Source organism: Crinia signifera, chromosome 2 (assembly GCF_055691185.1).
Source record: "Crinia signifera chromosome 2, ASM5569118v1, whole genome shotgun sequence".
Taxonomy (NCBI): Eukaryota; Metazoa; Chordata; class Amphibia; order Anura; family Myobatrachidae; genus Crinia; species Crinia signifera.
The window spans coordinates 364,185,961-364,198,599 of NC_139218.1; the positions used below are offsets into that span (position 1 = coordinate 364,185,961).

General features: G+C 45.4%; 1 protein-coding gene across 2 annotated transcripts in view; it reads left to right on the forward strand.

Moving 5' to 3' along the window:
• The window catches only part of ZDHHC20 (zDHHC palmitoyltransferase 20), a 65,419-nt gene that overhangs the window by 33,857 nt on the left and 18,923 nt on the right, over window positions 1-12,639 (forward strand). For both annotated transcript variants that reach the window (XM_083169922.1, XM_083169923.1), the window contains exons 2-5: window positions 2,648-2,674; window positions 4,458-4,552; window positions 6,479-6,599; window positions 12,329-12,398. In XM_083169922.1, coding sequence (XP_083026048.1) covers window positions 2,648-2,674; window positions 4,458-4,552; window positions 6,479-6,599; window positions 12,329-12,398 — 313 coding nt within the window. The remainder of the gene's footprint in view (window positions 1-2,647; window positions 2,675-4,457; window positions 4,553-6,478; window positions 6,600-12,328; window positions 12,399-12,639) is intronic.

Below are 12,639 nucleotides of genomic sequence, written 5' to 3' on the forward strand. Positions count from 1 at the left end.
CCTAACCCCCGGGTTACCCCATGGTTGTATGCATTGCACGCTGTTCTGTGCACACAGCAGCTCCGTGGCCTCTCATTTTCTAGAGCACAAACCCCCACCTTGTCTGTTACCCATAAATATATCTAGTAGTGCCTATTTGGTACTGGAGATGGAGAATCAGCATTGCGGAGCGGCGGGCAGCCAGAGACTACACATCCAAGTGGCTTTATTATAAACTGTCATGTTTATGGACCTGGATTTCCTCCCCTCTTTAAAGATTTGATCCACGAGTAAAACCTGACGTTCCCTGAGCATCAGTGAGCAGGAATGAGGATATTAGGCTGTGTGCAGTCACTTCCCTCACTCTGGGGAGACACCGCTCCCAGAGACTGTACAGTAACAGGAACATGCTCTGCAGCATTTGCGGTTCTGCTCTCTAGTTTCTCTATGATCCACACCCATAACATTGATTTTTATGATTGTTCTCCAGTTCTAAACCTACTGTATTGTATTTCTACACCGTTCTGATGAAAGGGGTGTTCTCCTGTGATTGATTGTGCTATGCTTTGAGATGATTGATGTAAAGCTTCAACGGGGCTGAATTATGCCCAATGAACCTGCAATACAAGTAGATTAAATGCTAAGCGGTACAATACAATATTCAATATATACACACAAATCCCTGGGCTGGAGGATAATTGCTCCTTGTGTATGCACTGAGCGATTTTATCGGCCAGCGATTTTCATAATATCGCTGATCGCAAAAGCGCCCAGTGTGTACGCACCTTAAAGCCGAGGTGTGGTAAAGCACGGAGAGAGACACTAAGGCATCAACCAATCATTTTTTCAAATGCCGCATGTAAGTTGTCAAGGGTTTGTTGAATCAAGCAGTGAAAGGAGTGGAGAAGTTTTGTATAGGAACGTAACCTATTGGCGTTGAGGAAATTTTTTATCAAGTACATTCTATGAAATGATAGGTAGAAACTTCTCCAATTCTTCACTCTTTTCACCTCTGTATACATCAACGTCAGCTGGTTCTGTGTGCGTGTTCCCACAAATAGTATATTAGTGTGTACAGCAGAGGCAGCCATGTTGGGCTCTGAACCAGTATAATACCCATACATGTTTTAGAAACTAGTGATATCCCTTATGTCTAGTGAATATTGTGTGTGTGTGTTTGTGTGTTTGTGTGTGTGTGTGTGTGTGTGTGTGTGTTATATATTATTTATCCTATCAAACCATTTTTACTTTTAAGTGACTGTTTTATTTAGACATCCTCTCCTTACTTGAATCTCTAGTGGGGCCCACTGCTAGTGTGTTTCTTTTCGTTTGGGACAACTTCATTGAAGTTGCTTCTGATTGGGCAAGAGCCCCAGCCGTCCAATAGCGTGGTTGGGTGCCTAGAACAGACTGACAAATGGTCTGTACTCAGGGATAATAATGTACATCAGGGGCTAATTTAGATCGGGGTTATTTCAAAGCAGAACACCTCCGATGTTTGATAGTCACCATGTGTTGCAAAACATTTGTTGACGTTTCTGACGTGTATTAAAATGGTACTAATAAGACATTGCCAATGTATTTAACATCATTTACTTTTAAGTGAATGTATTACATCTGATTTTTTATTTAGTGAACTGGTAAATGACCATGGGTGAAATTTTAATAGGACGAGAGATTTAATAAGAAATCTCCAGTTGTTTTTTTTTTTTCTTAAAGCGGCAATCATTTACACTGCAAAATCAAACTGGTTTTGCAGTGTAAATGATTGCCGCTTTAAGGGAAAAAAAAAAACAACTGGAGATTTCTTATTAAATCTCTCACTTTCTGAATCTCTCATCCTATTAAATTTCACCCCTATTGTTATCTGTTTGGCATAAAACTGATTTCCCACTTATGGACATATACAATATTGATATGTACATTGCATAACATTTTGAATTACTGTTTTTTTTTTTTTTCTTAAATCAGGCAGCAGAATTTTATTTGGTTACATAGGCAGTGGCGTAACTAAGTTTTGGGCGCCGCCCCCGCCAAGCACCCCCAATCCCCCGTCGCCCATGCAAACTCTCCCCCCCCCCCCCCCCCCCCCAATCCCCTGCAGCCTTACCTATCGCGCTGGTCCCGGCGGCTCCGTTCTTCTGCTGAGGACCACCACAAAATGGCCTCCCCCATACAGCAGACAGTTTCACAGAACTGTGTGCTATATGGGGGTGGCCATTTTGTGGTGGTCCTCAGCAGAAGAACGGAGCCGCCGGGACCAGCGAGATAGGTAAGTCTGCGGGGGATTGGGGGGGGGGGTGTAACTATAGCACCACAGCCCCTGGCGCCCCCACATGCACAGCGCCCCCCCTGCTGTGGCGGGGGCTGCGGTGCTATAGTTACGCCGCTGTACATAGGGCTGTTTTTGTTCTGTGGTTGATATCATCTTTTTAATTGACTCTGATCTATGAACCTTACTGAAAAGCACAGGAATTTAATTTCAATGAATCCCATTAATGTACAGTCACATTGTTTCCAAATAATTTACATTTTACTGTTTTTAAACCAGTTATGAAAAGTTTAAGCATATTCCTTTGCTTATGTATGTAAAAAGCCACAAACTGGTTTGTACTGGATATAGGACATGGAACTAAAATATATGTGTTTTTTTTGTTTGTTTTTACAGTTACAATAAAATCAGACACTGAAAAAGGTAAGAATTTTATTTATTTATTTTTTTTACAGCCTGTGCTGGTTGAGCTGACCACACATCAGGATGACCAGCATCCGATCTCTGTCGTCTAACGATTTTCCCGGCAGCTTCCCAGACAGACGATCGATCTTGCGTGTGTAATTTCACATAAGATCTATCAGCATACTGCATCTTCAGATCTTACGTGCAGCGCATAAGATCTGAGAATTGACCTCATGACCCGCGGAACCGTGCATCGTACTGAAACACCTCACGATGTGCACTCAAAACACAGACAATGCATCGCATGACCTGTCAAAATCGGGCATTCGGGTCTGACATTGTTCTGATGTATGGCCAGCTTAAACTATAGATAAGCAATTGCATGGCAACTACAGTTTAATGCTAAAAAATGCAAAATTATGCACTTGGGACTCAAAAACCCAAAGGCTCAATATAGTATCAAGGGTACTATAATGGAAACTACTGAGGAGGAAAGAGATCTAGGAGTCACTATTTCAAGTGACTTAAAGGCAGGGAGGCAATGTAACAAAGCAATGAGGAAGGCTAGTCAGATGCTTGGTTGCATAGGGAGAGGAATCAGTAGCAGAAAAAAAGACGTAATAATGCCACTTTATAGGTCATTGGTACGACCTCATCTGGAATACTGTGTCCAGTTCTGGAGGCCATATCTTCAGAAGGATATAAATACATTGGAGAGTGTACAAAGAAGGGCAACTAAAATGGTTCATGGCCTACATCACAAAACTTACCTGGATAGACTAAAAGATCTTAACATGTATAGTTTGGAGCAGAGAAGGGAAAGGGGGGACATGATAGAAATCTTCAAATATATCAAGGGCTTTAACATAGTACAGGTGGGAAATTTTCTTCAAAGGAAAACAAGTAATAAAACACGAGGACATGCACTGAAACTGGAGGGAGGTAGGTTCAGGGGAAATGTTAGAAAGAATTACTTCACAGAAAGGGTAGTGGATAAGTGGAATAGCCTCCCATCAGAGGTGGTAGAGGCTAAGACAGTAGAACAATTTAAACATGCTTGGGATAGGCATATGAATATCCTTACAAAGAAATAAGGATTAAAAAGGGTTGAGTTTACCTGAAGGGTAAAAAAGGGGCAGACTAGATGGGCCAAATGGTTCTTATCTGCCGTCAAACTCTATGTTTCTATGTTTCATGTATATTTTTCCTCAAATGGGAAAATAGGAATACAAACAGAAGTAGGAGATTAGTGCAGTTAGGTTTTTCTATTATCATATCCTCCCTCCTCCCTCCCCCTCTCTTTCATCACACCTCTCACCCCTCTCTTTAATCCCCACCCCTTACCCCTCACTCCCCTGCTCTTTTCTCCTTTTAGTATATCTCTGTCAAACCCCCCCCCCTTTCCGTCCCTCTCTCTCTTTTGCTTTTTATCCTTTGCCACTTCCCACCTTCTCTCTCCCTCACTTTCTCTACCTCCCTCTCCCTTCCTACCCCTGCTCTTCCTTGCCACCTCCCTCTCTCCCCATTTTTCTTTCTCCCCTTATTCTCCTTCCACCTCCCTCTTTGTCCGCCTGTGATAGATACCTCAGAAACCGTTTGCTGCAGAAGTCTCCACTGTTCAGTGTAGAGTCCGGTTTACATGGGGTACTTTGTGCATGGGGCACAAAGCTGGCGGTGTTTACAAGCACTGTGCAACTTTGAACCCATTAATGGTTGATAAATGTACAGAAAATCTTTCCAATGCATATGATGCCTCGTTGCTGACTTTTGTGTCCTACTCACTCTTGTTTTACTCTTCTAGCTATCTACCTGGTGTTTTTTCACATGTTTTTTATCATGTTTGTGTGGTCGTACTGGAAGACGATATTTTCATGTCCCGCTAATCCATCCAAAGAGGTAACTACCTAGGGCCGTGTGTTCATTTGTTATGTTGTAAGCCTGTGTATATTACCACTGTACTGTTCTGTAATGCTGACTGATGTCACGTATGCTACATAGAAGCACAGGATGTCATTCACAGTGAATGCCATGCATTACTTCATCCGTGTAACATGACATGCAGTCAGTATATGTTCTTGCTACAGTTCATATATGGTTGATGTGTGTTTATAGATGCTGAATAAAATGCGTTCATTAACCCATATGCAGATTTATATGTGCAGCTAGTCATCAGGCACAAGTGCACCATCCATATTCTTGCATACCCTCCAACATTACCCATTCCATTAGGTACAAAATGCTCTGTTCCTGGACTTCCCTGTCAGTGGCAGTTACAGAGGCGGGGCAGCACAGTCCAAAATTCAAAGAGGGGGGGTCACATCAACTGCCAGTAAGTCCAGGACAGTGATGTTTGGAGTGGCATTAGGTGTGGCTCCCCTATTTGAATATTGGACTGTGCTGCAGCCCCAACTCTGCAACTGCCACTGGCAGGAGGGAAGTCCAGGAATAGAGCATTTTGTATCTAATGGAATGGGCCATGTTGGATGGTATGTTCTTGATGCAAAAGAAATATCAGAAAACTGGCGTATTTTGCATCCATTGCATAGCGCAAAATGCATCTGACACCATTTTAGTGAACATTGACTACAGTACATGAGAACGCCCGTTACAGCCTGCTTACACCCCATTCATCTTTAGGTTGCATATCATCCTTATCAACCAATAGACTGGAGCGCTAGGTCCTTGGGGGGGGGGGGGGGGGGGGGGAGATGGCGGCATGTTCAGTCCATTTCTGTATTAGCCTAGGGTGGCAGGAACACTTAATCAGGCCCAGACTGAAATGTGCATGCTGTACATTGCCTGTGTTGCGTACGCTTGATTTCCAGAGAATTCATTGGGTCATTGTATATGGACATGCTGCAATGTCTACATTATTGGGGTAGCTGACAAAATGGCTGCCATCACCGTGCAAACAGATAACTTTACATGGGTTCTGATTTAGAAATGAGCTCAGACGCCCTTGCATACCTTCTCACTATTGTTACCATACCAGGTAATGCAGCAAAATGAATAACATCACATTCCTGTATCTATAGTGAAACTACAGCCTTTGCTTCTGTGGTGTCACAAACCGACACAAACTACAGTATGTAGCGTTTATTAGCTTCTTACAAGTGTGACAACACTATCAGTTGTGTGAGATTGTTGCTGTTCGTGTCTGTTTTAATAATGAAGGCTTATAAAGAACCATGGGGCAGATGTAGGAATCGGTGATAACGGAGAAGTGATAAAGTGCCTGGTACTTCATCACCGGCCAATCAGCTCCTGACTGTTTAGTTACAGGCTGGGTTTAAAAAGGGACAGTTAGAAGCTGATTGGCTGGTGATAAAGCACCAGGCACTTTATCACTTCTCCTCCCTTATCACTGCTTCATACATCTGCCCTTCATGAATCCAAAAATAAGCAATGCAGTATAAGAAGGCAACAAATTCTAATGTATAGGATTCCGTTCACCGGACAAATTTGCCCAGTTCTCTTATATTCTATCAGTATTTATGACTTTTAGTCAGTGTATTTATTCTTGTTGTTCAGCACGATGATGGGAAGGCTGTAGCCTGTACTGGGGGCTTAGATACAGTATTTGCGGTGATGAAAGAGCCATCGGGAATACAGTGTAAAAGTCCTGGTAGCAGACATGTGCCTACTGGCTGAGCGGTGCTGCCTGTTCTCTGAGTCAATAAACACCTCATTCTCTATACTGCATTGTGCCCTGTGAGGGCAGCGCTGACTCTATCACTATTGACTTTATGTAATCACGTAATACAATATTTGCTCTCGCCTCTCGCCAGCCTAATGTTATCCCGTGTCTGTGCTTTACTTCAGTACTGCTTAGCCAAGTCTGACAAGGAGCTGTACGAGAAGGAGGAGCGGCAGGAATACCAGCAGGAAATTCTCAAGCGAGCAGCTAAAGAATTGCCCATCTATACCACAACGGCTACAAAAGGTGGGGGCTGCTCATCTCTAGATTTATTCATGCAGATGTAGCATGCGTCATACTGGGCCGATTCAGACCTGCTCATAGAGCAGCGAATTCGGACCCTCTGTGAAGACATCCGCTACGAGCACCTTCGGAGAGATTTTCACTCGCCAGGGGGGGCTCGCACAGTGATTGATAGCCAGGGAGTGTTCCGGGGTGGATGCCCGGCATGTCATGGGCGTGGGCACATCCATAGACATGCTGAGCGGTCCCCATGGAACGCAGGTGTTCCTTGGCCTGCTCCGGGTGGGCAGATAACGTCACATGACTTTCCCCCAATCCCCCAACATTGTGCAGGGATTCAGGTGGGGATGGGGTTCGCTGGTGCTTCAAATATACGAAGCCTAACGGGCTGGCCTGAATTACCCCCAGCATGCGTTATGCTGGCGCACACTCTGCAAGTAAGATCTGCAGTCGTCCAGGAAGTGCTCCGGAAAAGCCTTCACTAATAGTGTTATTGAGTCCAATTGCTCATTAACGGGTTATTTATCATTCTCTGGTCAGTACCATGTGCACCGGATGCCGACTCCATTCATAGACTCTAGTAATGTCGGAATGGACAGGTTTTGTCAGGCCAAAATAAACACTGATTCTGTTTCTCTGTGCTCAAGTACAATAATGTACTGTACATCTGTGGATGAGGCCCCCCAGCTGCTATACAACTACACATCCCAGCATGCCCTGGTATTGTTTGGCTATTAGGGTGTGCTAAAACCATGGCCTGCTGGGATTTGTAGTTACGCAGCAGCTGGAGGGCTGCATTGTGACTACGCCTGCTTTAGCTGGGCATTGTGACAATAGTCGGTGCAACACTTAAATTCTCGGCATTGAAATAATCACATATATTGGGCAGATTATTTCATAGATTATTTTTTTAAACTGGTTTCTCTGTGCAAGATCCAGTCCTCATTTCTACACATGTCCTTAGTTATTCAGCAATACCAGGTACGGCATGATTCTAATGTACATTGGGACAAAGGTTATTCCTGGATTTTGTTGCCCTTCCTACCATACTGTATATGTCCTACTAAGCTGTCGGGAAGAATGAAATTGCTCTTCATATTTGTCAGTTCCTAATATTGCTGGGGGGACATGAGATAGTGGGGGGCCACAGACAAATGCCCTTTTGTAGAATATATTGAGAGGATAGAACAATGTAAGCTCTCACGAGCAGGGCCCTTTTCTCTCCATGAGTGTTTCTCTCCCTTACTTAGACTCTCATCTACTGCATACTTGCTACCATGGTTTCTAACCACCTGTTACTCTGCAGAACACTCTGGGACCCATATAATAATAAGGCCTTTGTCACATGGGGATACGGTCAGTTGGTTGACCTAAAGATGGTCGACATACTGGAAGGTCGACAGGTGTCTAGGTCGCCATGGCACAAGGTCGACAGGTGGTTAGGTCGACATGGTCTAGGCCGACAGTCAAAAGGTTGACATTGGGTTTTCACTGTTTTTTGAGCTGACATGTGCCGACAAACACATGACAGGCACTAGGGCGTGGTGGGAGAATAAAATTGAGTGCCGAGTGCAGCAAGGCACCGTGCTCAAAGCTGCGCTCTCCATGCGAGGGGACGCGGTGCAGTTAAAACTGTGTCCATGTTGACTGTGTCGACATTCAGGTAAAAAAAAAAAAAGCCCACAGCAAAAAAACCCATGTCAACATTTTTGTCTGTCGACCTTGCTGTTGTGAAACTACAAGTCCCATCATGCATTGCCACAGTTTAGCTATTAGGTAATGATAAAACTATGGCAAGGCATGCTGGGATGTGTAGTTTCACAACAGCTGGCAGGCCGCAGTTTGGACATGCCTGCTGTATCCTATGACATTCTCTGAGATTTCCCCCACATCTCACTGCGGATACCCGTATTACCCAGACTCTGGAGAAGCCTGATACACACTATATATCGGACACGTGTGGTGCTGGGCTGTCTGTGTTCCTCTTGTGTCTGTGTGTGATGAGAGCAAGGTCTGTCACTGTGCCTGGTAATGAGTCATTGGATGGATCCATACAGTTCTGCGAGTAATGTGACATCAAGCTGAGGACTGAGCACTAGTGTACGCATTCTCATCATTAAGACCATACTCTGCTGCCAGAACCAATAAAGCAGCCATGCTAATTGCTAAACCCTTTCATTGTCAAGTGCTGTGTTTTTTTTTTTTTTAAAGAGGATCCTGATCTTCTTTATATGCAAATTTATGCTACAAATAGCAGAGTGCATCGGGCCATTTGGCAAATAATCAGGATGTTGAGGTGCCAGGTTTTACGTAATCCGGTGATTCTTAGATCTACAGCTGCACTTGCAAAAATGATAGAGAATGGGGTGCTATGAGAGTAGAGGACCCTTGTGCAGCCTCTCCCACCAGCCCCCCCCCCCCCCCCCCCCCCCACTCCCCGACTCTCTGATGGCAGTCATACCTCACTATAGGGCTCAGACTCTAATGCACAGATCTCTGGGAAAATGGCGTGGCGCCCATTTTGCTGCCGTTTTTCCACACTAATGCTGCTGTCGATGCGGGACCTCGGAGGGGTAATTATTTAAAAAAAAATGGGTGTGGTGTGGGGCCCCTGTACTCAGGGGCCCGTGTGAACCACACAAACACTGCACCCATTACAAATACACCACTGGATACAGTGTACTTAGAACTGCATTTGAAATATTTTGAGGGAGGGAGGGGATGCCCCCTTCCCACGTACACCCCATCCTGTATCTGACCCTTCGCACATCGCCCATCCTTTGTGCTATATAGCTACACGTGACTTTTACCATCATGTAGCTTCTGTTTAGTTTGTTTTATTCTGCAGAATGTATTGCCTTCTCTGTCTGCTGATGTAAAACTTGTGGCACATTATAAATAAACTTTAATGGGGAACTAAAACATGAGCTAAGTCATCTGCTGCAATGATACATAATGAGAGCAGTGATACTGTGTATTGTCCTCCTGATGAGACCAGCATCTAGCCTGCACAATGAGAGCAGTGATACTGTGTAGTGTCCTCCTGATGAGACCAGCATCTAGCCTGCACAATGAGAGCAGTGATACTGTGTATTGTCCTCCTGATGAGACCAGCATCTAGCCTGCACAATGAGAGCAGTGATACTGTGTAGTGTCCTCCTGATGAGACCAGCATCTAGCCTGTACAATGAGAGTAGTGATACTGTGTAGTGTCCTCCTGATGAGACCAGCATCTAGCCTGCACAACGAGAGTAGTGATACTGTGTAGTGTCCTCCTGATGAGACCAGCATCTAGCCTGCACAATGAGAGTAGTGGCACTATGTAGTGTCCTCCTGATGAGACCAGCATCTAGCCTGCACAATGAGAGTAGTGGCAATGTGTAGTGTCCTCCCAATGAGACCAGCATCTAGCCTGCACAATGAGAGTAGTGGCACTATGTAGTGTCCTCCTGATGAGATCAGCATCTAGCCTGCACAATGAGAGTAGTGGCAATGTGTAGTGTCCTCCCAATGAGACCAGCATCTAGCCTGCACAATGAGAGTAATGGCGCTGTGTAGTGTCCTCCCAATGAGATCAGCATCTAGCCTATACAATGAGAGTAGTGGCGCTGTGTAGTGTCCTCCTGATGAGACCAGCATCTAGCCTGAACAATGAGAGTAGTGATACTGTGTAGTGTCCTCCTGATGAGATCAGCATCTAGCCTGCACAATGAGAGTAGTGGCAATGTGTAGTGTCCTCCTGATGAGACCAGCATCTAGCCTGCACAATGAGAGCAGTGATACCGTGTAGTGTCCTCCTCATGAGATCAGCATCTAGCCTGCACAATGGGAGCAGTGGCACTGTATAGTTTCCCTCCTGATGAGATCAGCATCTAGCCCGCACAATGAGAGTAGTGATACTGTGTAGTGTCCTCCTGATGAGATCAGCATCTAGCCTGCACAACGAGAGTAGTGATACTGTGTAGTGTCCTCCTGATGAGACCAGCATCTAGCCTGCACAATGAGAGTAGTGGCACTATGTAGTGTCCTCCTGATGAGACCAGCATCTAGCCTGCACAATGAGAGTAGTGGCAATGTGTAGTGTCCTCCCAATGAGACCAGCATCTAGCCTGCACAATGAGAGTAATGGCGCTGTGTAGTGTCCTCCTGATGAGACCAGCATCTAGCCTGAACAATGAGAGTAGTGGCACTGTGTAGTGTCCTCCCAATGAGATCAGCATCTAGCCTATACAATGAGAGTAGTGGCGCTGTGTAGTGTCCTCCTGATGAGACCAGCATCTAGCCTGAACAATGAGAGTAGTGATACTGTGTAGTGTCCTCCTGATGAGATCAGCATCTAGCCTGCACAATGAGAGTAGTGGCACTGTGTAGTGTCCTCCCAATGAGATCAGCATCTAGCCTATACAATGAGAGTAGTGGCGCTGTGTAGTGTCCTCCTGATGAGACCAGCATCTAGCCTGAACAATGAGAGTAGTGATACTGTGTAGTGTCCTCCTGATGAGACCAGCATCTAGCCTGGACAATGAGAGTAGTGGCAATGTGTAGTGTCCTCCTGATGAGACCAGCATCTAGCCTGCACAATGAGAGTAGTGGCAATGTGTAGTGTCCTCCTGATGAGACCAGCATCTAGCCTGCACAATGAGAGTAGTGGTGCTATGTAGTGTCCTCCTGATGAGATCAGCATCTAGCCTGCACAATGAGAGTAGTGGTGCTATGTAGTGTCCTCCTGATGAGACCAGCATCTAGCCTGCACAATGAGAGTAGTGGCGCTATGTAGTGTCCTCCCAATGAGCCCAGCATCTAGCCTGCACAATGGGAGCAGTGGCACTGTATAGTTTCCCTCCTGATGAGACCAGCATCTAGCCTGCACAATGGGAGTAGTGGCACTGTGTAGTGTCCTCCTGATGAGATCAGCATCTAGCCTGCACAATGAGAGTAGTGATACTGTGTAGTGTCCTCCTGATGAGACCAGCATCTAGCCTGCACAATGAGAGTAGTGGCACCGTATAGTTTCCCTCCTGATGAGACCAGCATCTAGCCCGCACAATAAGAGTAGCGGCACCGTATAGTTTCCCTCCTGATGAGACCAGCATCTAGCCTGCACAACGAGAGTAGTGATACTGTGTAGTGTCCTCCTGATGAGACCAGCATCTAGCCCGCACAATAAGAGTAGCGGCACCGTATAGTTTCCCTCCTGATGAGACCAGCATCTAGCCTGCACAATGAGAGCAGTGGCACCATGTAATTGCCTTCCCAATGAGATCAGCATCTAGCCTGCAGAATGAGAACAGTAATATTATGCAGCTGTAGATACAGAGTGAAGTCAGTATGCAGAGCACAAGCTGCGTGATACATCATTTACAGGGAGAGGAGCCAGGTACAGTACAGTATGTGGAGCTTCTACTGGCTGGAGTGAGAACATCCAGTCACAATGATGAATAGCTGCTGGCGGGCAGACAGGTCTGCAGAGGCTGCAGTGTAAGCGAGGACTTCTCCGGGGGAATACTCATGTGATGGAGAGAATTAAAGATAAACTACTTATCTCTATTGTCCATTCATATAGTCTGTCACTATGTTGTGAATGGAATTTAGAGGAGAACGCTGCTCATTCATTCCATTGTCAGAACAACATTTGCTGAATGCAGACCACACCTGTGATTACTTCCATATAAGCATAGCCTGTCTCTTGCCGTAGAGTTTTATTTATTAATCTCTGTGTTCTTTTAATATAGCCATCAGATATTGTGAGAGATGTCAGCTGATTAAACCGGACCGGTGCCACCATTGTTCCGCCTGTGACGTGTAAGTCTACATGTGGTCTAAATATGTGCTAACAGACTATACAGAGTGGGACACTTGGTCCACATTAATTATCTAATTTCCTGTGTATACAGCAGACACAAACTATGGGGTGTATTCAATGCGGCTGGTGAGGGGGTTAAACGGCGGGGATCGCCGAAAACAAGCGATCTTCGCCGTTTTACCCCCTCGCCGGACGGTCGCCCTATTCAACGCGGCAGGGATATCCTCGCTTTCAGAGGAC